Source organism: Poromitra crassiceps (assembly GCF_964638095.1).
Source record: "Poromitra crassiceps genome assembly, chromosome: 1".
NCBI lineage: Eukaryota > Metazoa > Chordata > Actinopteri > Beryciformes > Melamphaidae > Poromitra > Poromitra crassiceps.
This window is the reverse complement of record NC_139623.1, coordinates 34,025,855-34,051,888: the sequence shown is the minus strand read 5'-3', so window position 1 is coordinate 34,051,888 and position 26,034 is coordinate 34,025,855. Positions and strand designations below refer to the sequence as shown.

At 49.9% G+C, this 26,034-nt stretch overlaps 1 protein-coding gene across 1 annotated transcript in view; it reads right to left on the bottom strand.

Moving 5' to 3' along the window:
• fam222ba (family with sequence similarity 222 member Ba) overlaps nucleotides 1-26,034 on the bottom strand; it is a 69,871-nt gene that overhangs the window by 4,888 nt on the left and 38,949 nt on the right. The window contains exons 2-3 of the mRNA XM_083645873.1: nucleotides 20,510-20,637; nucleotides 1-82 (exon numbers count right to left, since the gene is read on the bottom strand). The exon at nucleotides 1-82 is cut by the window's left edge and continues 4,888 nt beyond it. Coding sequence (XP_083501999.1) covers nucleotides 1-82; nucleotides 20,510-20,591 — 164 coding nt within the window. The 5' untranslated portion in view covers nucleotides 20,592-20,637. The remainder of the gene's footprint in view (nucleotides 83-20,509; nucleotides 20,638-26,034) is intronic.

Below are 26,034 nucleotides of genomic sequence, written 5' to 3'. Positions count from 1 at the left end.
TTGTTGGCAACCTTCTTAGCATAAGCATCCAATTCTGCAGGGGTTGGAAACTGAGCGGATCTCATCCTTTGTGTAGTGTCCCCTGGGGTGGAGGACAGGACAGGGAGAGAGAGAAGGCAGGAAGAGACAAAATTAGGGGCGACAAACAGAAGCACAATGAGACAACTTAATCCAGGTAGAAGACAACGTGGCACAAAAGAGAACATCAGAGGTAATCTGAGCAGCAGAAAGGAACCTGATTTAGGCAGTGTTCTCATATTCCATACCTCAGTGTTTCTCGCCTTAAAAACCATCACGGCTCCCATTCTCATACGGACAAAAGAGGTTTCTGATCTCATTCTCGGCGGAATTGTTTGCGGCCAACACATTCCAATGTACTGTATAATCCGATTTTGTAGTGGTGTCGGTGACTTTGAGGTCAGAAGCTTTTTGAGTGGTCGTAATTGACGTAGCATGCGGGGCAAACAGTAACCGTGCATGGGAAGTGGGAGTTGTGCTGCGCGCTACTGAATGACAAACTAAACAAAGAGTGAGCGAGGCAGCAATGCTCCCCTGTGGCTGCTGCTGGGAGGAGGGAAGAAAGAGAGACCGACGCAGAGAGCAGAGCTCCATGACAGCAGACAAGTAATCAGACACAGCAGAACCGTCTCTGATCTGCACGAACACCTCCCAGGCCTCGGCTCCCAGACATTTGTTACACCTGCTAAGCACCACAGCTATATTTAACAATGCCTATGTGACAATGCGACCATGATTGTGTATTTGTGTGTGTGTGAGTGAGAGAGAGAGAGAGAGGGTGGAGCCTGCTTAAGATGTGTGACAAGATCATGCAGGTGTTGGCTAATGTGTCGTCTTGTGCATAATGCGCTTGTTTTAGTCTGGGGGGATATGATATGATTGCACGTTTCAGTCTAACGCAGTGCACTCAGTCCCATTTTCTTCACTAACACAATAAAAGTCTGTGGTAATGGCTTTAGAGACTGCTGCCTTTATATTAGCTATTGTGATATGAGCGGGGGAGAGGCTCCGCCCCCTTGTGATATGAGTGGAGGAGAGGCTCCGCCCCCTTGTGATATGAGCGGAGGAGAGGCCCCACCCCCTTGTGATATGAGCGGAGCAGAGGACCCGCCCCCCTTGTGATATGAGTGGAGGAGAGGCTCCGCCCCCCTTGTGATATGAGCGGAGGAGAGGCTCGCCCCCTTGTGATATGAGTGGAGAGGCTCCGCCCCCCTTGTGATATGAGCGGAGGAGAGGCTCGCCCCCTTGTGATATGAGTGGAGAGGCTCCGCCCCCTTGTGATATGAGCGGAGGAGAGGCTCCGCCCCCTTGCTTTCCGCTCTTAAGTCCACAGTCTCACTGTCCCCGTCACCCTCGGCCCGCCAGTCTGACCTACTTACACTGCACACCTTTAGGTCTGAGTGACATGAATACGTCTGACCTGTGGGAAGAAACACTAGTCTGATTATAGAGCTGCACTAAGTTCACTCTTCCATTGTATTTCAAGAGGGGGCTGTTCAGTTCAGTCCAGTTCAAATGGATGTAGTGGTTATGGTGTACAGGCTAGCTCTCTCTGTTCTTTATTGGGCAATAATGTGAAATGTCAAGCGATGCTGGCACAAGTGTGTGGTTTCATGTGGATGTGGCCGTTACGCCCGCTCCCACGGTGCTGCTGACACGATGGCACTATGAGTTGTGCCAACTGGCTAATTAATTCCCGCTTTATTTGTGCGGGGCCGGTATGGGGTGACACACACAGGGGGCTGTAGTGTATGGGGTGACACACAGAGGGCTTTAGTGTATGGGGTGACACACACAGGGCTGTAGTGTATGGGGTGGCACACAGGGCTGTAGTGTATGGGGTGACACACACAGGGGACTGTAGTGTATGGGGTGACACACAGAGGGCTTTAGTGTATGGGGTGACACACACATAGGGCTGTAGTGTATGGGGTGACACACACAGGGCTGTAGTGTATGGGGTGGCACACACAGGGCTGTAGTGTATGGGGTGACACACACAGGGCTGTAGTGTATGGGGTGGCACACACGGGGCTGTAGTGTATGGGGTGGCACACACAGGGCTGTAGTGTATGGGGTGACACACACAGGGCTGTAGTGTATGGGGTGACACACACAGGGCTGTAGTGTATGGGGTGGCACACACAGAGGGCTGTAGTGTATGGGGTGACACACACAGGGCTGTAGTGTATGGGGTGACACACACAGGGCTGTAGTGTATGGGGTGACACACACAGGGCTGTAGTGTATGGGGTGACACACACAGGGGACTGTAGTGTATGGGGTGACACACAGAGGGCTTTAGTGTATGGGGTGACACACACATAGGGCTGTAGTGTATGGGGTGACACACACAGGGCTGTAGTGTATGGGGTGGCACACACACAGGGCTGTAGTGTATGGGGTGGCACACACAGAGGGCTGTAGTGTATGGGGTGACACACACAGGGCTGTAGTGTATGGGGTGGCACACACAGAGGGCTGTAGTGTATGGGGTGACACACACAGGGCTGTAGTGTATGGGGTGGCACACACGGGGCTGTAGTGTATGGGGTGGCACACACAGGGCTGTAGTGTATGGGGTGACACACACAGAGGGCTGTAGTGTATGGGGTGGCACACACACAGGGCTGTAGTGTATGGGGTGGCACACACACAGGGCTGTAGTGTATGGGGTGGCACACACAGGGGGCTGTAGTGTATGGGGTGGCACACACACACAGGGCTGTAGTGTATGGGGTGACACACACAGAGGGCTGTAGTGTATGGGGTGGCACACACAGGGCTGTAGTGTATGGGGTGACACACACACAGGGCTGTAGTGTATGGGGTGGCACACACACAGGGCTGTAGTGTATGGGGTGGCACACACAGGGGGCTGTAGTGTATGGGGTGACACACACAGGGCTGTAGTGTATGGGGTGGCACACACAGGGGGCTGTAGTGTATGGGGTGGCACACACAGGAGGCTGTAGTGTATGGGGTGGCACACACAGGGGGCTGTAGTGTATGGAGTGACACACACAGGGGGCTGTAGTGTATGGGGTGACACACACAGGGCTGTAGTGCATGGGGTGGCACACACAGAGGGCTGTAGTGTATGGGGTGGCACACACAGGGGGCTGTAGTGTATGGAGTGACACACACAGGGGGCCGTAGTGTATGGGGTGGCACACACAGGGGGCTGTAGTGTATGGAGTGACACACACAGGGGGCCGTAGTGTATGGGGTGGCACACAGGGCTGTAGTGTATGGGGTGACACAGGGCTGTAGTGTATGGGGTGGCACACACAGGGGGCTGTAGTGTATGGAGTGACACACACAGGGGGCCGTAGTGTATGGGGTGGCACACAGGGCTGTAGTGTATGGGGTGACACAGGGCTGTAGTGTATGGGGTGACACACAGGGCTGTAGTGTATGGGGTGACACACACAGGGGGCTGTAGTGCATGGGGTGACACACAGGGCTGTAGTGTATGGGGTGACACACACAGGGGGCTGTAGTGCATGGGGTGACACACAGGGCTGTAGTGTATGGGGTGACACACACAGGGGGCTGTAGTGTATGGGGTGGCACACACAGAGGGCTGTAGTGTATGGGGTGACACAGGGCTGTAGTGTATGGGGTGACACACACATAGGGCTGTAGTGTATGGGGTGGCACACAGGGCTGTAGTGTATGGGGTGGCACACAGAGGGCTGTAGTGTATGGGGTGGCACACACACAGGGGGCTGTAGTGTATGGGGTGGCACACACAGGGGGCTGTAGTGTATGGAGTGACACACACAGGGCTGTAGTGTATGGAGTGACACACACAGGGCTGTAGTGTATGGGGTGACACACACATAGGGCTGTAGTGTATGGGGTGGCACACAGGGCTGTAGTGTATGGGGTGACACACACATGGGGCTGTAGTGTATGGGGTGACACACACAGGAGGCTGTAGTGTATGGGGTGGCACACACAGGGCTGTAGTGTATGGGGTGGCACACACACGGGGCTGTAGTGTATGGGGTGGCACACACAGGAGGCTGTAGTGTATGGGGTGGCACACACAGGGGGCTGTAGTGTATGGGGTGGCACACACAGGAGGCTGTAGTGTATGGGGTGGCACACACAGGGCTGTAGTGTATGGGGTGGCACACACACAGGGGGCTGTAGTGTATGGGGTGACACACACAGGAGGCTGTAGTGTATGGGGTGGCACACACAGGAGGCTGTAGTGTATGGGGTGGCACACACAGGGGGCTGTAGTGTATGGAGTGACACACACAGGAGGCTGTAGTGTATGGGGTGACACACACAGGGCTGTAGTGTACGGGGTGGCACCAGTAGCGGAGCCAGAGGGGGGGCAAGGGGGCGGTCGCCCCAGGGCCCACTCGTCAGGGGGGCCCATCAAAAAAAAAAAAATTTTTTTTTTTTTTTTTGCAGGCCAGGCCACCTGGCTGGCAACCTGTGTTTTTATTTTTCTTCTTCAGAACAAGCTTGTCTGTAAAGTGGCTTCACTGTAGTCTTTCTTGGACATAATATTACTTGGCTCAATGAGTGACAAATTGTGTTTTCGGATATAGGGGCTATCAGCTATTTTACAGTTGTGACTTAAAATGACTTTATTTAATAAAGTCAGTGGTGTGAGTCTGAGAGGAATTCAATCAATAGACAATAACATTGGTGTGTTTAAAATGAGATATTCCACTAAATATGGCTAAAACCGATTCAAACATGCAAAAAAGGCACATTTTTCTTCGCGGCCTGGCAGGCCCGGTTCTACGGGGGTGCAAAAGCATGCATTGCACCCTTATTTGTCTGCATGCTCAGTTGAAAAGTAAAAAAAAAAAAAAATTTTTTTTTTTTATAAATGCTACAGCTGCACACTTACTGTTTAAACTTGAATTATAGTTGTTGTTTTTCTTTGTTCTTTGATGTGATTTTATGTCTTTTTGGCACCTATATGTAACCTTTTAAGGTTGAGATAATTGTATTATCATTATATGGTCCAAATATTTCAGTAAAGCACTTGAAACACTTGAAATATTCTTGCTTGGGTGGTATCATTCTACTTGAAATGATGGTCAAATGCATTATTTTTAGTAAAATAACATGTCAAATTTGCCCGGCCTTCGGCCGGGCATCTGCACCCCTTCCTATCTAGGATGCACCCCTAGTCATCTTGTTCTGGAACCGGCCCTGCGGCCTGGCCTGGCCTTCAAAAAAAAAAAAAAAAAAAAAAAAAAATTTGATGGGGCCCCCCTAAGAGCTTCGCCCCCTCTGGGCTGATAGGGTCGCTCCGCCCCTGGGTGGCACACACAGAGGGCTGTAGTGTATGGAGTGACACACACAGGGGGCCGTAGTGTATGGGGTGGCACACACAGGGGGCTCTAGTGTATGGAGTGACACACACAGGGGGCCGTAGTGTATGGGGTGGCACACAGGGCTGTAGTGTATGGGGTGACACAGGGCTGTAGTGTATGGGGTGGCACACACAGGGGGCTGTAGTGTATGGGGTGGCACACAGGGCTGTAGTGTATGGGGTGACACAGGGCTGTAGTGTATGGGGTGGCACACACAGGGGGCTGTAGTGTATGGGGTGGCACACAGGGCTGTAGTGTATGGGGTGACACAGGGCTGTAGTGTATGGGGTGGCACACACAGGGGGCTGTAGTGTATGGGGTGGCACACAGGGCTGTAGTGTATGGGGTGACACAGGGCTGTAGTGTATGGGGTGACACAGGGCTGTAGTGTATGGGGTGACACACACAGGGGGCTGTAGTGCATGGGGTGACACACAGGGCTGTAGTGTATGGGGTGACACACACAGGGGGCTGTAGTGTATGGGGTGGCACACACAGAGGGCTGTAGTGTATGGGGTGACACAGGGCTGTAGTGTATGGGGTGACACACACATAGGGCTGTAGTGTATGGGGTGGCACACAGGGCTGTAGTGTATGGGGTGACACACAGAGGGCTGTAGTGTATGGGGTGACACACACAGAGGGCTGTAGTGTATGGGGTGGCACACAGGGCTGTAGTGTATGGGGTGGCACACACACAGGGGGCTGTAGTGTATGGGGTGGCACACACACGGGGCTGTAGTGTATGGGGTGGCACACAGGGCTGTAGTGTATGGGGTGGCACACACACAGGGGGCTGTAGTGTATGGGGTGGCACACACAGGGCTGTAGTGTATGGGGTGGCACACACACAGGGGGCTGTAGTGTATGGGGTGGCACACACAGGAGGCTGTAGTGTATGGGGTGACACACACAGAGGGCTGTAGTGTATGGGGTGGCACACACAGGAGGCTGTAGTGTATGGGGTGGCACACACAGGAGGCTGTAGTGTATGGGGTGGCACACACAGGAGGCTGTAGTGTATGGGGTGACACACACGGGGCTGTAGTGTATGGAGTGACACACACACGGGGCTGTAGTGTATGGGGTGGCACACACAGGAGGCTGTAGTGTATGGGGTGGCACACACACGGGGCTGTAGTGTATGGGGTGGCACACACACAGGGGGCTGTAGTGTATGGGGTGGCACACACAGGAGGCTGTAGTGTATGGGGTGACACACACAGAGGGCTGTAGTGTATGGGGTGGCACACACAGGAGGCTGTAGTGTATGGGGTGGCACACACAGGAGGCTGTAGTGTATGGGGTGGCACACACAGGAGGCTGTAGTGTATGGGGTGACACACACGGGGCTGTAGTGTATGGGGTGGCACACAGGGCTGTAGTGTATGGGGTGGCACACACAGGGGGCTGTAGTGTATGGGGAATAGCTTTCAATAATCTATGATTTATAAATTGTCAAATACCGCCGTCTGCTCGCTACCCAGGCACTTATGTATGTACTTAACCTAACTAACTATCCGGTGTGCACAACATTGTCAGACTAAACTCCGGCTGACACCCCAAAAACCTACAATCCGCTACAGAAAAAGTTATTTTGATTGTTTATTAACTGGCCCCTGGCCTTCTATCATTTCACGAAAGTGGCCCCCGGGCAAAGCAAGTTGAGTATCCCTGCTGTAGTGTATGGGGTGGCACACACAGGGCTGTAGTGTATGGGGTGACACACAGGGCTGTAGTGTATGGGGTGGCACACACAGAGGGCTGTATTGTATGGGGTGACACACACAGGGGGCTGTAGTGTATGGGGTGGCACACACACAGGGGGCTGTAGTGTATGGGGTGACACACACAGGGGGCTGTAGTGTATGGGGTGGCACACACGGGGCTGTAGTGTATGGGGTGGCACACACAGGAGGCTGTAGTGTATGGGGTGGCACACACAGGGCTGTAGTGTATGGGGTGACACACACAGGAGGCTGTAGTGTATGGGGTGGCACACACAGAGGGCTGTAGTGTATGGGGTGGCCGTTCTTTCTGCCAGTGGGGGGGGGGGGGGGGGGGCACGGTAGCATGTATCGAAAACAAGAAATGTGATAGGAAACAGCTTTAGCGAATTTGTAACAACGAGGGGTGGCATTGTGCCAAAACTGAGGCAGTCAAAATACTGGTCGCACCGTCGTCAATCACTAGCTGTGTTTCCATTACAGTTTTTCGCAAAATAATTGCGATATTTCTACAACTTCGACAATGTACAATTGCGACTTGTAGGCGTTTCCATTGAAGTTGAGTTTGGTCTGACGGCGCGCACACCTGAACGCAATTCCCCGTTACCAGCAGCTGCCACAGTGATTACGCACAGGGATCTGCCCCATATCCCGTCCCCTGCATGCTCAAATCCAACCAATAGTCAATGCAAATCACAACATGAAGTTACAACGCATATAAACGAGCCTGATTATCAATTCAAAAGAACATGAGTGGCAATGTTGCTGGCTGCGGTGAATGCAGTGAGCGCGACAGGCAGAGGAAAAAAGGTAGCCTAATAGCCTACAACTGGTCCGATTTAGAGATGGAGGAGGGGGGACAAGGCTGATATGGTGCAATAATCGGAATGTCGTGTATTATAATTATAACATTGCACCTGAAACGTGTGTAATGTATTACTCACAGTCACTGTATTCACTTCAGACAGCAGCACCGCACCGGTGTGTGCTTTTCATCCCCTCATCTCGCCGCTGTGCCAAATGCGCGCACAGGCAGCCTGTCACCATGGACCGATTTCTGCCATTACACATTATCTATTTTTCCCGGCTCCGCTTTTGCATGCCGTTTTAACGGAGTCCATTCCGACGACTCAGACGGATCTGCGGATAATGACCTGCCACTGTTTAACTGCTGCTCCTTTTGCGCTAATCCGGATCTTACACCGGGGAGCGAGGTGAATAAGATACGGACTCGCGGGAGTGCGCGTAGGCCGGCTAATTGTTGTTTAACATGCAGGCCAACCGGCTAGGAGCGGGTTATAATACGGATTCCACTGCATGTTAAGAAGTGGCTACAGAGGGCTGTAGTGTATGGGGTGGCACACAGGGGGGCTGTTGTGACTAACTGCTCCGCCTGCTGATGGCAGCCTCATTAATGCAGCAGGCGTCTGGGCCAAGCAGCCTCATTAATGCAGCAGGCGTCTGGGCCAAGCAGCCTCATTAATGCAGCAGGCGTCTGGGCCAAGCAGCCTCATTAATGCAGCAGGCGTCTGGGCCAAGCAGCCTCATTAATGCAGCAGGCGTCTGGGCCAAGCAGCCTCATTAATGCAGCAGGCGTCTGGGCCAAGCAGCCTCATTAATGCAGCAGGCGTCTGGGCCAAGCAGCCTCATTAATGCAGCAGGCGTCTGGGCCAAGCAGCCTCATTAATGCAGCAGGCGTCTGGGCCAAGCAGCCTCATTAATGCAGCAGGCGTCTGGGCCAAGCAGCCTCATTAATGCAGCAGGCGTCTGGGCCAAGCAGCCTCATTAATGCAGCAGGCGTCTGGGCCAAGCAGCCTCATTAATGCAGCAGGCGTCTGGGCCAAGCAGCCTCATTAATGCAGCAGGCGTCTGGGCCAAGCAGCCTCATTAATGCAGCAGGCGTCTGGGCCAAGCAGCCTCATTAATGCAGCAGGCGTCTGGGCCAAGCAGCCTCATTAATGCAGCAGGCGTCTGGGCCAAGCAGCCTCATTAATGCAGCAGGCGTCTGGGCCAAGGCGCTACAGCTCCACACCCTCCATCACCGAGGCCTAATGTCTCCCGCCCAATAAATGGTGGGGTAACAAACACACACACATGAACACTTACACAGCAGCACACACACACACTCACACACTCACTCACTCACTCACTCACTCACTCTGAGGATGGACTTCACCTGTCAAACACAGCTCATGATTCATGACTTCGGTGGAAATGGCGGCGTCTCATCCGGTGACAGAGGCAGACTGAGTTAAATTCAAACCCATTTCATTTGAACAATTCCCATGTTTTTTGGGTATTACTGGGTTAAAGTCACTGTATTATGCTGATTTTTCTGTAAGTAATAAAAATGGCATTTTGATCAATTCTAATGAAAGCTGTGTACTATCAGTACACAATATATTTTTAGAGCAGACTGTGGCTTCCTCTGAAAACCTCACGTCAGTATAGTTGTAAGGAGGGTTGTAAGACAGAAAGAGTACTGTCAAATGTCAATTGTTACAATGTATTCTGCAATTCTTTGCATTTCATGGGAAAGGAATCCTCAGGGGTGGGCAAAAAATTTTCTCTGAGGGGCCATACTGATTTACATTGGAGATTAATACCTGCCAACACGGGAGTCTCCCTATTTTTAGTCTCGCTGGCCAGCCTCCTCTCCCTTCCGTCCGAGGAGTCTGGCGCCGCAGAAACAGGCAACTGGGATAAGCCCTCCCCTGTTCTACAGCTGCTCCCCATTGGAGCGACTGTTTCGGTGGCAGCCGGATGTCCGCTCCCGGCTTATTACAAACTCTGTCATTGGCTCCGACCATGTCAATCAGAGCGGCTTCCGCTCCCTCCTCCCTGTGTGTCACTGTAAATAGTGCCCTGCCGCCTCAGTGAAAACAACAACGCTAACTAGCTAGCAAGCTAACGGCAGAAAGCTACATGCTAGCTCGTTGCTACCACTGAGATATATGAATGGAGGGAGTGTCCCTATCTCCTCCCTGTATGTTTTATTGAAGCCAAAATCCGGCCAGATCAGTGAACCAGAGTCTGCGCAGTAGCTCCATTGATTTAGAACCTCTGTGGGCTCCCCGCCCCTCTGAACTTTCTTATGTAGAGCTGCTGTTTCTAGAATGCGCACAGTGCGTTGCATATTTATATACAGTCTAGCTCTGTAAATATTGCAATTTAAGTTGTAATATTTTTTGTCTTGCCAAAAGTAACCAGGAAGATTCCCACTATGAGATCAGTTTATCAAAATGACGCCTGTACGAAAATCTGATTTCCGTTGTCGGAGATTGAGTTGTATCAGCCAGACAAGTCAGACCTCCGGGCTGCTCTCAGCCCGTGCTCTGAGAGCAGCCCGGAAGAGGAGCCAGGGCTGCTTGGCTCTCAGCCTCTCACTGGGGGAAATTCTCGGATGAACAGCTCTGTGTTGATTAGCCTAATGTTTCTGTGGCATTTTGATTAACTTTATGATTACATTTCTTTTGGCGCAAATGTTGGTTTAACAAATCTAACCGTGAGGCTACGTTGTTGTACCACCCCGGTACAGTGTGTGTAGGGCAGCCCAACCTAACGTTAGCCCAGTGCATGAGCCAGGCTGCCTGGTCTATTCTCCGACTCTGTATATTCCACTGAGCTATATCTTATTTATGCCTGGTATATCGTTACTAAGAGAGGAGCTTGTGAAGAACGAACATCCCCACAGTCAAAGCATTTCCCCGAGATATGCATATAAAAACGTTTGTTACTTTAATAGCCTACACAAAATAAAACGTCTGTTTGTATGTGATGCTAACCCGTTAGCGATGAGCTAATGGTGGTTGTGTACTACTAGGCCTCATCTTATACCCGGGACGGGAGTTAACGTTATAAAACACATTTCCTGTCAGTTGGACAACCTGGTCAGTTCTGAAAATATGTGTCTATTATTGTGTTATTCCAGCTATCGTTATCGGTTGTTAAGTTATATTAAGCCGATAAATAATGAAAAACAGCTGACTAGCGAAAGCGGCTAACGCCATTGCTAGCCTGCATGTTAAAACCATTGTGTACCTATAACGTAGCTGGAGTAACTCATAAAACACATATTTTCTGAACTTACTTCAGTCCCCAACCAACGTTAATTCCTCACGCACCTTTCTCAAAACAATGTTATTTTTATTGCGGTCCATTGATGTCTGGTAGCCAGCACAGCCAACCCATGAGCCACCCGACATCCAGGGAGCGTTAGATAACATGAAGCCGTGTGTCTTGTCTATGACGATAGATCTATAATGTGCAGAGCCTGTCCAGCCAATGACGGCTTGAGACTGGCTGCCACAGCTGTCAATCATCCATTTTTATCCCTTTTTATATGTCAAATAACTACTTAAAAACAAACTGATCAGAAACATGACCACTTGCACAGGCATTAGCATGATAATGACTATCTAAAATGATACAAACCACCTTTGGAAAAAAAATATCTGACGTATACTGTGATTATTTCGGTTGTGATTTTCCCATCCACTAACATGGGGAGGCGGGCCTTGTGACCTAATACTGGATTCAACCGCCAGAGCGGCGATCTAACATGCAGCGGCTTCACTGAACGGGACCAATGCTCAGTCCATCTTATAATATGTCCATGGTTGCTACACGCTGAAAGCGGTAAGTTGTTGGAAACTATTTTCCAAGGGCACTGCCGCTAAGCACCACCCATCGCAATCCCACTATGGAGACCTGCGGCGCCAGACTCCTCGGACGGAAGGGAGAGGAGGCTGGCCAGCGAGACTACCCTATTTTTAACCCTCTCTCCTGTTGTGATTGTTAATTTCTTGTTAACCTCCTGATATAATAGTGATACAAATCCAATGGCTGTAGCAGATGAAATTTATTAACATAATTCTGCCATTTATTGAGTTTTTGGGGGTCGTTTTGTTTTTCTTTGAGTCCGGCCCCGGGGCCGCATTTTGCCCCAGGCCCCAGGGCCGCAAGAAATGACTGTAGAACAGTCATTTCTTACACATGAGATTACTTTTAGCCTTTTAATCATAAAGATTATTGAAAGATAGCCTATTCCATATTCCAGACTGAAATGTTATAACAGAAGTGGAGTATTGGCCAGAATGACATGAACATTTGGACACTTATTCAGCGGGTATCTTGCATGTTGCGTTCAGGTGCACTGTACTTTTTATTTATTTTTTTTCATCACGGGCCACACAGGAAATGGATAGAGAGGCCCACAGGCCGTATTTAGCCCATGTGTGCTCTACGACGTAAACCCGGAATTGTGAATAGCATGAATGAATGTCAATGAGCTTAACATGGAAATATAAAATGTGACATCCAACTGTTAAATATTGAGATCAGTGGTGAACATCAACTAGCAGGGTTTCCCTGCTTTCAGGAGAGGCTCAGGCGCTAACCTAACTAGAGAGGTGGCAATGTGGAGTAAAGGTGGAGATAAATTAACACAAGCATGCATGATGGACTGATGACAACAGCCTAAACCTGAGCTTCATTGGAGACATAAGCAACGTTTGCAGGTTTCTCTACCTCTCTATCCATTTCCTAATTAGGTTCAGATTCTAAAACCAAAACAGGCTCCTGAATGCCATCACCTCATACAAGTTGGTCACATAACTCCTCCAGCTAATGAATTTAAGAGAAGAAGAAAAAACAAACAAATCATTAGTCTTTTAATGATATGGACCAAGGTTGGTTTAGCAGAAAATAGATCATTGTGGAAATGCCAGTAACATTCAAGACTGAACCTTTTCTCCCATGTGAAGTAGAGTAATGGGTAAATGACTGCTTTAGGGTAGTTTCCTCCAACACGAGCTCAAACTGACCTTTTGGAGGTTACAGAAGTATTATAATCCTGGACGCTTTACAGTAGATTCAGATTCAGAGTATACATTATGGAAGCAGATATAGCTCATTACTCATTCAACCTGAACCTGCAACCTAGATTAGTCTGGGAGCTTCTAGCATCAAGGGAGGGTTAATGAGGATATGAGTGAGGTTTGTAGGCGGCTGCTGGTGGCTATAAGCATATCATCTCTCAGATCTCCAGCTAAGCACGTTCCCAGGGAGGGAACAGGGGAAAGAGGCCAGTCTGGCCATGCGTTAATTACCCCACTGCTAGCTAGCTAGCTGGAACGCTAGTGCACAGTCAGCAGGCGCTAATTAGGATTTCTCTTATTCAAACTACTGTTTTTATTGAACAAGGTTTAAACAGCAGGGGGACAAGGGCTCATGCTGCTTTCAATGGCCATTTTCACACAAGAGCAGGAAATTGGGTCTGAGGCTTCAGTGTCAAATTAGATGTGCGAATGAATTCCGTTACATTACGTTACATTACATTACGTCATTTGGCAGACGCTTTTATCCAAAGCGACTTACAATAACACATTTTCTGTCAGCAATAGAGCAATCAACTATGGAGCACAGTCTATGACAACTACAACTTCTGAAGGAACAGTGGTACAAGTTTAGGTTAGTGGTACAAGGTTGTTTTTTTTTTTTTTTTTTTTTTCTTAATAAGGAAAGAGAGAGAACGAAGTTAGATCAAGAAGGGCCCAGATGGAGCCTGAAAAGGTGAGTCTTTAGTCTTTTCCGAAAGATCGGCAGTGATTCAGCAGTCCTGACCGAAGGTGGAAGCTCGTTCCACCATTGAGGTGCCAGGGACGAGAAGAGTCGAGATCGGGATGAGCGACTTTTGAGTCCCCGTAGAGAAGGAGGGGCGAGGCGACCTGCACTGGTGGAGGAGCGAAGGGAGCGCTGAGAGGTTTGGAACCTGACCATGGATTGCAGGTACAGGGGAGCTGACTGGTGTACTGCCCTGTAGGCCAGTACCAGTGTCTTGAATTTGATGCGGGCCGAGATGGGAAGCCAGTGGAGCTCCTGGAAGAGGGGAGTGACGTGAGAGAATTTGGGTTGGTTGAATACCAGACGGGCTGCAGCGTTCTGAATGAGCTGAAGCGGTCGGATGTCGGTGGCAGGTAGGCCGGCCAAGAGCACGTTGCAGTAGTCCAGGCGGGAGGAGACAAGAGACTGGACCAGTAGTTGAGTCGCTTCTCTTGTGAGAAAGGGACGGATTTTGCGGATGTTGTAGAGAGAGAACCTACAGGAGCGTGCTGTAGCAGCTATGTTGGCAGAGCAAGACAGCTGGTTGTCAAGGACCACCCCAAGGTTCTTAGCTGTTTGGGAGGGAAGTACAGTGGTGTTGTCAATGGAGATGGAGAGATCTGTGAGAGGGCAGTCTTTTCCTGGGAGGAAGAGTAGCTCTGTCTTACCAAGGTTGAGCTTGAGGTGGTGGGCAGACATCCAGTCGCCAATGTCTTTGAGGCATGCAGAGATGCGAGCTTCGATTTGAGTGTCGGAGGGGGGGAAGGAAAGGAAAAGCTGGGTGTCATCAGCATAGCAGTGATAAGAAAAGCCATGAGAAGAGATCACATAGGCAAGAGATCTGATATAGAGAAGGAAAAGTAAGGGGCCCAGGACTGAGCCCTGGGGGACACCGGTGGTAAGAGGACAGGATCTGGAGAGGGACCCTCTCCATGAGACCTGGTATGAGCGGTTCGAGAGGTAGGAAGCAAACCAGGAGAGTGCAGAACCTGAAATGCCGAGGTCAGACAGAGTGGAAAGAAGGATTTGGTGGTTGACTGTATCGAAAGCAGCAGACAGGTCAAGGAGGACAAGAACAGAGGAGAGGGATGAGGCCTTAGCAGTGTGAAGGGCCTCTGTGACAGCAAGAAGAGCTGTCTCAGTGGAGTGAGAGGCCTTGAAACCGGACTGCAGAGGGTCCAGGAGGTCCAGGAGGTCACCTCCTTCTGATTTTGCAGACTTTCATACTGGCTGAGCGGAGCAGCGCATCCCGTATTGATGGCAAAACAGCCTTGGAGAATGGAAAATCATATAAAAAGAGGAAGTACGGCAGAATCCTGCGCGGGTCTGATTTTCAAGACCCGGCCCCGCGACATGCAATACCAACCCCGCTCCGCGAACCCGCACATATGATCAATCATATATATAATAACCGTTAATCTGCAGTGCAAACATTTTGTAGTGACCCTAATGAAACTGCCACCGTTTCACACGGGAGGCGAACAGCAGTCTTTCTGGCCGAGACTCGTCAGCTGATGTACGCTAATTCGCTTTTAGCAGCTGCTAGCTGACTAACCAGCTGGATAGCTCTGCTATCAGACACTACAGACAGTTACAGCAAGCAAAGTGACTTGCCAGCTATTTCCAATATGTCCGGTATAATCCATACTGCCTTTATGATTGCTGTTGCAGGAACGTAAATCCATGTTGGGATGAGGTTGAACGTTCAACCTCTCCACTTTCACGGTATCCATCCATGACATGTTGTTGCCTGTTGCTATGAAAACAGCCAGTGTGTATGGTACTATGGTTGTAGTGGAGGCCAACGTTAGCCTATTACAGTATCTGTCCGACTCGTATTGTCTCCAATTAATCACCATGACTCCGCAGCTGAGTTTTGAATGTTTTGTGCAGTCCATATAGCGTCACACAATGCACGGTATGCGCATACTTGAAACTATGCCGGTTATGTAAACAAAGCGGAAAACGTGCATCAGAAACTTTTCTCTTCCAGTCAGACACACCCCCTGCCTCAGTCTGAGTGCAACAGAAAAACATACATGGCTCATACGTTGTCGTTGTTCCACCCGCCCCCATTTAGTTCATTTTTACATGTGGACCGACTAAAGATCAGACCAGCTGTACTCACTGTTTGTTCTGCCAGGACCGAGGGCCGTTTCCTGCTACCTGAGTCATCCATGCCTTTCTGTCTGTGCCCCACTGTCTCCTTGTGTACCTGAGCTGCTCCTCCAGCAGCTCTTACATTTCACAGCGATCATCTGTTAAGCGTCTCTCCCTGATGATAAATACAGCAGCTGCCCTGGCCTTGCCTCTGACAGTAACCTGCAAGCTCGTCACTTTAAATGACTCCCGTGCACAGATTCACCCAGAGGAGAGGAGGCGGTGCGCAGCAAGGCGATCTGGAGCTCTGGGTGAGAACGGAGGGAGGGAGGGAGGGAGGGAGGGAGGGAGGGAGGGAATGCAGAAAAGACAAGTTTCTACAATGCAACACTCAGCATGGGAATGCATTGAGTAGCTGAAAGGATGGTGCTCAAGGAGGATAGACGCATGGGAACACAAATTGGAGCTAATTATGTGAACTCTCCCTCAAAGCCTTTTTCCCCCTGTATCAGTGGGAATGTGCGACTCTATTGAATAAGGATTTTGTGTGACTACTAGTTGGTGAATCTCACCTAATAGCAGTCGAGCACATCTCTGACGAGTTCAGCTGTCAAATTGTCTTTCACGCTGGGTGAAAGATGGTGCTCTGGAGGAACAACGAGTCCTGTGGCATGTGTGTGTGTGTGTGTGTGTGTGTGTGTGTGTGTGTGTGGACAGCCAGGAGATAGAGAGCAGTGCATGAGGGAAGGCTTTGTGCCTGGCTGGGACTGTGTGTGACAGAGCATAGAGAAGAGATGGCTACACGGGGGACTCCAGACATCCTGAAGATGGTTTACAGGCACTGGACAGTAGGCAGCAAGGGAGGCAGGCGGCCTGAGAGAATGTGGATTTTCTTTTTGTTACGTTTTTTTTTTCTGTGGAACTTTGATAAAATGTAACACGTACTTTGGCTTCTGACGTAACAGCATCTGTAACGTGTACTTTGGCTTCTGACGTAACAGCATCTGTAACGTGTACTTTGGCTTCTGACGTAACACAGCATCTGTAACGTGTACTTTGGCTTCTGACGTAACAGCATCTGTAACGTGTACTTTGGCTTCTGACGTAACAGCATCTGTAACGTGTACTTTGGCTTCTGACGTAACACAGCATCTCTAACGTGTACTTTGGCTTCTGACATAACAGCATCTGTAACGTGTACTTTGGCTTCTGACGTAACAGCATCTGTAACACGTACTTTGGCTTCTGACGTAACAGCATCTGTAACGTGTACTTTGGCTTCTGACGTAACAGCATCTGTAACGTGTACTTTGGCTTCCTACGTAACACAGCATCTCTAACGTGTACTTTGGCTTCTGACGTAACACAGCATCTCTAACGTGTACTTTGGCTTCGGACGTAACAGCATCTGTAACGTGTACTTTGGCTTCTGACGTAACACAGCATCTGTAACATGTACTTTGGCTTCTGACGTAACACAGCATCTGTAACATGCACTTGGCTTCTGACGTAACACAGCATCTGTAACATGTACTTTGGCTTCTGACGTAACACAGCATCTGTAACATGTACTTTGGCTTCTGACGTAACACAGCATCTCTAACGTGTACTTTGGCTTCGGACGTAACAGCATCTGTAACGTGTACTTTGGCTTCTGACGTAACACAGCATCTGTAACATGTACTTTGGCTTCTGACGTAACACAGCATCTGTAACATGTACTTGGCTTCTGACGTAACACAGCATCTGTAACATGTACTTTGGCTTCTGACGTAACACAGCATCTGTAACGTGTACTTTGGCTTCTGTCGTAACAGCATCTGTAACATGTACTTTGGCTTCTGACGTAACACAGCATCTGTAACGTGTACTTTGGCTTCTGACGTAACACAGCATCTGTAACATGTACTTGGCTTCTGACGTAACACAGCATCTGTAACATGTACTTTGGCTTCTGACGTAACACAGCATCTGTAATGTGTACTTTGGCTTCTGACGTAACAGCATCTCTAACGTGTACTTTGGCTTCTGACGTAACAGCATCTGTAACGTGTACTTTGGCTTCTGACGTAACAGCATCTGTAACGTGTACTTTGGCTTCTGACGTAACAGCATCTGTAACGTGTACTTTGGCTTCTGACGTAACAGCATCTGTAACGTGTACTTTGGCTTCTGTCGTAACAGCATCTGTAACGTGTACTTTGGCTTCTGACGTAACAGCATCTGTAACGTGTACTTTGGCTTCTGACGTAACAGCATCTGTAACGTGTACTTTGGCTTCTGACGTAACAGCATCTGTAACTTGTACTTTGGCTTCTGTCGTAACAGCATCTGTAACGTGTACTTTGGCTTCTGACGTAACAGCATCTGTAACACGTACTTTGGCTTCTGACATAACAGCATCTGTAACATGTACTTTGGCTTCTGAAGTAACACAGCATCTGTAACATGTACTTTGGCTTCTGACGTAACACAGCATCTGTAACATGTACTTTGGCTTCTGACGTAACACAGCATCTGTAACGTGTACTTTGGCTTCTGACGTAACACAGCATCTGTAACGTGTACTTTGGCTTCTGACGTAACACAGCATCTGTAACGTGTACTTTGGCTTCTGACGTAACAGCATCTGTAACGTGTACTTTGGCTTCTGACGTAACAGCATCTGTAACGTGTACTTTGGCTTCTGACGTAACACAGCATCTGTAACGTGTACTTTGGCTTCTGACGTAACAGCATCTGTAACGTGTACTTTGGCTTCTGACGTAACACAGCATCTGTAACGTGTACTTTGGCTTCTGACGTAACACAGCATCTGTAACATGTACTTTGGCTTCTGACATAACAGCATCTGTAACGTGTACTTTGGCTTCTGACGTAACACAGCATCTGTAACATGTACTTTGGCTTCTGACGTAACACAGCATCTGTAACGTGTACTTTGGCTTCTGACGTAACACAGCATCTGTAACGTGTACTTTGGCTTCTGACGTAACACAGCATCTGTAACATGTACTTTGGCTTCTGACGTAACAGCATCTGTAACGTGTACTTTGGCTTCTGACGTAACAGCATCTGTAACGTGTACTTTGGCTTCTGACGTAACAGCATCTCTAACGTGTACTTTGGCTTCTGACGTAACAGCATCTGTAACGTGTACTTTGGCTTCTGACGTACAGTAACAGCATCTGTAACTCATACTTTGACTGAGTATGGGAGAATGAAGAGGGGGAGAAATAGTTTTGAAACGACATGTCTAGTACTGCCTGTGCTGTGTGACGCACGCTCCTTCAACAAAATGGATTACAATGTTGGGCAGAAAAACAAATTGAAGTCCGGTTGTGCCTATGTGTGTGAGTGTGTAACATGATGGTTGGAACATGTCACTCTGCAGCAGACCCCCTCATGCTCACTCCTCTCCTGGGGCTAGGCTGATGACTGTGCTTCTGAAATGACAGTCTTGATGAGCTAGAGAGCATTTTACAACAAAACAAGGGAGCAGAATTGGGTCAGGCTGGGAGCGAGTATCCACTGTGAAAAGGAGGCAGGCAAGAGGGGGAAAAGGGCACTTATGGAGAGGGCTGGATATCGGTACTCAATGCCTTAAGGTATCGAGTAGTCCCGAAATTAACCAGTACCAAGTAATATCAAAACATCTCCAGTCAAACGATACCTGCATTCAATCCTTTTTGTACACAGATCTAGGGGAAAAAAATACTATTTGTATGGTTTTGCTCACAGCCAATCACTGCAAGCATTCTTCGATTTAATGCGACGTGTGATGTGATTGGCCCACTACTGCAGTAGCTACAACCCATACAGTCTGTGGTGGTAGCCAGGTACCCAAATTTTAACGAGAGCAGGTCCCCAATGGAGTTTGAGTGAGTTTGAGTGAGTGAGTGAGTGAGTGAGTGTGTGTGTGTGTATGTGTGTGTGTGTGTGTGTGTGTGTGTGTGTGTGTGTGTGTGTGTTTTACTTCTTGCGACTAAGTGACTAATGAAAACTTGGTCGGCTCATTCCCATCACACCCTACACGAGTCAGTCTGGGTGTGTCACCATATTAAATAATGGGCTGGCTCTAACTAGTCTGCAGTTGAACCAGGAGAACAGATTGAGTCTTAAATGATCATCATCAGGGCCAACCACTCATCCAAAAAACAAACTGCCTGTGAGAATCTGACAGTTGACCCTTCCTGATGGTGAAAATGAGTCAAGATGGTCAAATCAACAATATAAATGGGGCAACAGTTTTGTAGTATGTCTGTAGCTTGTTGGGGCCACACCCTTGTGGTAAACAGGTCATAGGGAGGCGGACAGGAGATGGATGGATGGGAAAACAGGAGGCAGCCAGTTGGCCGTTCTTCAGCAAATTAACTGCACAGTTCATCCTCATTTTCCTTGAAGAGAGATCGACCATGTTGGAGCAGAAAGAAATGTCTCTCTCTCTCTCTCTTTTGGTTTGAACACAGAGCTGTTGAAGAGAACCAGGCTAGAGCTGGCATCTGATGTGGGGTGGGCAGCAGGAGTTTAACAGCTTGGCTTGTGTGGGATGGTGGTGATAGTGATAGTGATAGTTATAGTGTGTGTGTGTGTGTGTGTGTGTGTGTGTGTGTGTGTGTGTGTGTGTGTGTGTGTGTGTGTGTGTGTGTGTGTGTGTGTGTGTGTGTGTGTACGCGCGTGCCCTTGTGTTGGCGTCAGAGCGGTACTTACATTTCTGAAGTCCAGTGTTCATCTGCGTGTGGGGGAGCAGCTGGAGGGAGAGGTCACCTGGCCCTGGCAGACAGGCCAGCATTTCACACAGACACTAATGCAACATGGGACAAGCGCTTCTCCTCACACTGCAAAGAGGAGAGAGAGAGAGAGAGAGAGAGAGAGAGAGAGAGAGAGAGACACAGAGAGAGAGAGACAGAGAGAGAGAGAGAGACACAGAGAGAGAGAGAGAGAGACACAGAAAGAGAGAGAGAGAGAGAGAGAGAGAGAGGTCAGTAGTCAGACATCCCTGCAGGGCAGCACATGGTGCATAGCGATACAAAGGCAGGGGACTAATAGAACTCTGTGGCCATCGGTCGCCCGGAGGCACGGGGCTGAGGGAGACATGTTACCTTTCAATTAGAAACTGATTCACACCTGGAGCATCAGGTAAGGTGACATTTGATGCCAATAGCAACTTCAATTAAACATCAAACAGCTGAAGTAAAATGGGCAGACTGGGCCTGAGGGACTGGTAGCTTTAAATTGACTCAGTCCCCTCTGCTCGCCTTGCATGTCAGGCAGCTCGTTGGACCTTGCTAGCTGCACTTCTCCTCTCCTCCTGCACCACCTCTTCACTTCCACCTCTCCACCTGCACCAGCCCGTAGCCCCACCTCTCCACCTACACCAGCCCGTAGCCCCACCTCTCCACCTGCACCAGCCCGTAGCTCCACCTCTTCACTTCCACCTCTCCACCTGCACCAGCCCATAGCTCCACCTCTCCACCTGCACCAGCCCGTAGCCCCACCTCTCCACCTGCACCAGCCCGTAGCGCCACCTCTTCACTTCCACCTCTCCACCTACACCAGCCCATAGCTCCACCTCTCCACCTGCACCAGCCCATAGCTCCACCTCTCTACCTGCACCAGCCCGTAGCCCCACCTCTCCACCTGCACCAGCCCGTAGCGCCACCTCTTCACTTCCACCTCTCCACCTACACCAGCCCATAGCTCCACCTCTCCACCTGCACCAGCCCGTAGCTCCACCTCTTCACTTCCACCTCTCCACCTGCACCAGCCCATAGCTCCACCTCTCCACCTGCTCCACCTGCACCAGCCCGTAGCTCCACCTCTCCACCTGCACCAGCCCATAGGTCCACCTCTCCACCTGCTCTACCTGCACCAGCCCGTAGCCCCACCTCTCCACCTGCACCAGCCCGTAGCTCCACCTCTCCCACCTGCACCAGCTCCACCTGCACCAGCTCCACCTGCACCAGCCCGTAGCCCCACCTCTCCACCTGCCCCAGCCCGTAGCTCCACCTCTCCACCTGCACCAGCTCCACCTGCACCAGCCCGTAGCCCCACCTCTCCACCCGCCCCAGCCCGTAGCTCCACCTCTCCACCTGCACCAGCCCGTAGCTCCACCTCTCCACCTGCTCCACCTCTCCACCTGCACCAGCCCGTAGCCCCACCTCTCCACCCCGTAGCTCCACCTCTCCATCTGCACCAGCCCGTAGCTCCACCTCTCCACCTGCACCAGCCCGTAGCCCCACCTCTCCACCCGCCCCAGCCCATAGCTCCACCTGCTCCACCTGCACCAGCCCGTAGCCCCACCTCTCCACCTTCACCCGCCCGTAGCTCCACCTCTCCACCTGCACCAGCTCCACCTCTCCACCTGCACCAGCTCCACCTGCACTAGCCCGTAGCCCCACCTCTCCACCTGCACCAGCCCGTAGCCCCACCTCTCCACCTGCCCCAGCCCATAGGTCCACCTCTCCACCTACACCAGCCCGTAGCTCCACCTCTCCACCTACACCAGCCCGTAGCCCCACCTCTCCACCTGCACCAGCCCGTAGCCCCACCTCTCCACCTGCACCAGCCCGTACCTCCACCTCTCCACCTGCACCAGCTCCACCTCTCCACCTGCACCAGCCCGTAGCTCCACCTCTCCACCTGCACCAGCTCCACCTCTCCACAGGGGAAAGTAATGACTCCTGTACTCTCTAGAAGAACACAGTGGAGAGGCCCGCTACTGACAAGTTACTAAGTCCTCCATCGATACTGCGGTCCCTAGACCTCAAAGAGCCCTTTATTTTGGGGATGTTGAACAATGGGGCGGGTTAGCGAGGCCATGAATAAACAGGGCTAGCCAGCGCTCTAATGAATGGCTGCCACTTTGTGCAATAACCTGATGTAATGGAGAGAGCGAAAACAACGTTAGCCATGCTCCACTTAGCTTACCGCTGTATTGAAAACAGCGCAGATGCTTGCTTAATCAGCACTGAAGAACAGTCAGGGAGCAAATGAAGTCGACAGAGTCCTCCCCTTTTGCTGCGTGGCAGCTGAACAGGGTGGCGACTGGCAAGTGTGCACAGACAAACACCATCTATGAGAGAGGCAATTACCCACAAAACAACCTTGGCATGCCTGTCTGCTGCAGGGGCGATGGCTTCAAAGTGTCTGCCCCCCCCCTTCCCCCGCGCGGGGACAAGAGACAAGTGGAGGAAAGAGTGACAAAGCGAGAGAGAAAGGTGGAAAGAGAGAAAGAAGGGGCGGCTGGTTGGGGGGTATGAACTTGCTTTAAAAAGCAGGAGCTCAAAAAGGTCAGGATGACAGCTCATTTAAATCCTCCCAGCCATGAGAGAGAAAACAAGCCTTAATGAAGCTGCCAGTTCCACACAGATACCTGAGAGCGGTGCACCTTGGGGGCGCAGCAGGGGGAAGGAGGGGAGGGTAGACGGGGGAGACTGGTGGGTGGCAGAGATGTGGTCTGGAGGTACAGCTGGAGGTTTAGGGGGAGACTGGTGGGTGGCAGAGATGTGGTCTGGAGGCAGCGATGTGGTCTGGAGGCAGAGCTGGAGGTTTAGAGGGAGACTGGTGGGTGGCAGAGATGTGGTCTGGAGGCAGAGCTGGGGGTTTAGAGGGAGACTGGTGGGTGGCAGAGATGTGGTCTGGAGGCAGAGCTGGGGGTTTAGAGGGAGACTGGTGGGTGGCAGAGATGTGGTCTGGAGGCAGAGCTGGGGGTTTAGAGGGAGACTGGTGGGAGGCAGAGATGTGGTCTAGAGGCAGAGATGTGGTCTGGAGGCAGAGATGTGGTCTGGAGGCAGAGCTGGGGGTTTAGAGGGAGACTGGTGGGTGGCAGAGATGTGGTCTGGAGGTAGAGCTGGGGGTTTAGAGGGAGACTGGTGGGTGGCAGAGATGTGGTCTGGAGGCAGAGATGTGGTCTGGAGGCAGAGACGTGGTCTGGAGGCAGAGCTGGGGGTTTAGAGGGAGACTGGTGGGTGGCAGAGATGTGGTCTGGAGGCAGAGCTGGGGGTTTAGGGGGAGACTGGTGGGTGGCAGAGATGTGGTCTGGAGGCAGAGATGTGGTCTGGAGGCAGAGCTGGGGGTTTAGGGGGAGACTGGTGGCTGGCAGAGATGTGGTCTGGAGGCAGAGCTGGAGGTTTAGGGGGAGGCTGGTGGCTGGCAGAGATGTGGTCTGGAGGCAGAGATGTGGTCTGGAGGCAGAGCTGGGGGTTTGTGGGTGTTGTATGCTGCATCACCCTCTCCGTCGCCCAGCCCTCCATTTCTCTCATCCTCCTCCCCGCTCCCTGCTTCCTGCTTTACAGCCTGGACCGCCATATGGCAGCAGTCCCTGCCCTGGATTGGACGTGTCACCATGCATTAACTTTAATTGGCCTGATATGTTATTCTTTTCCCCCGGCCTTGGATGGATTTTAGGTACATCACGCCTTGATGTCAGCAGGCAAGATCTCCCAGCTCCCTCTCATTTATCAGGGTGCCAAGACTTCTCACAAAGATAACAGCAATCTCTTTGACAACAGACAGGTTTGGGGTGGAAGAAAACTAAATATCAAATACAAGTGAGGTTTCTTTTTTTGCTAGGGGCTTCAAAGGCAAAACAGTGGCAGGAGAGTGAATTGATGTGAAAAAGAAAACACCAATATAAACCTATCAGTTCATTTGTTAGAAGAACACACACACATGAACCCACTACAGGCAAAAACAGCCAACAGGCGATCTTCCCACCCGCTTCCATCCTCCCCCACAGCGCCCCTGAATGTCAGAGAGCTGTGCAGCGGCGAAAGGTCAGCCTATGGTAATGCCCCATCTGACACTGGGCTTTGCAGGCAGGAGATGAAAGCAGACAGACAGAAGCCTGACGTCTAGCGACTCGCCTGCCAGCAGCACGTCTCCACCACAGCAACTTCAAATATACATCACACACACCAAACACAAAGGCACACACACCCACACAGGCTCTTTCAACACACACACTATTTGTATATGCTGCAGAAAGACGACTCCTGACCAGGTGGCAAGCTCGGGCTTGGACAGATGAAGTGGTACTAAAAGCTGTAGTTCCTCGAGTGGCCACTTGAGGCTGGATCCAAAAGGGAGTGGTTCCCTGTTCGCCTCCATGTAATGTTAAAATGCAAGCGGAGCGGACTGATATGACTGGTTGTACTTGAATCTTGCTGTGGAGGTTTGAATTTGTTTATAACAAGGCTGGGTCTTTAAAGAATATATATTGTTTCTCTCTTTTGCACACCCTATGGTGTAACTGGCAAGTGGATGTTACCAGATTTTATTTTATTTTGTATTTGCAATATAAGCCATACAATTCAGTGACAGTATTGGGAGCGTATCTCAGTGGTTTTGTTTTTTTGTTTCTGTTCCTTGTCTATATCTTCCATATATATATAAAAAAGAAAGAAAAAAAAAAAAAAAAAAAAAAAAAGAGGTCCTCTGGGCTGCATTACTTGTATACCCCTGCCCCTCCCCCCTTTCTTCCCCACCTTCCCCTACCCCTCTTTTTTTATTTTATTCCCTTTCCCTATCTTACTCCGATTATTAGCAGCCTGTACAGTATAGTTCCATGAATATGTCTTTTCAAATGGTAGCCATGCTTCTTCTTAAAATAAGTTGCAATATTATACTAATTAATATCATGGTTGTCGAATATTTGGTGGAGCTACTCTGTGCAACCTCATCTGTTGCCTAAACTATGACATTGGATCGTACATTATTTTTATTTTATTTATTTTTATCTTTATTTTTATTTTTATTTTTTTCATTGGGGTCACACATTACATATTTTAAAGAACGTTAAACATTATAAATTGGCTCAGGTGATAGGGGGTTTAAAAATAATAATAAAAATATAAATATAAATATCAAAAAACAATAACATTTAATAAAAAGCGAAATAGGTATGTATGGGTATATATTTAGACAAAGGATGCATGTGTGTTTATATATACATAACTATGTGAGTAAGAGGTGATATTAGAATATATTTTAATTTAATAATTCTTTTCTTTTGCCCTCTCCATATATATTAATCATACTGCTTTGTTACATAAGCCGTCAGTGCCTGAATACACTATAACTGCCCTTACCCCTTTTTTCCCTCTTTGAGGAGCCAGACTAGAATGGCTACTTAGTAAATTCTTCTTTTAGAAATGGCTCACTAATAGACTAAACGCCAATGTGCTCCCCCCCCCCCCCCCCCTTTTTTTTTTTTTTTTTTTTTTTTTTTTTTT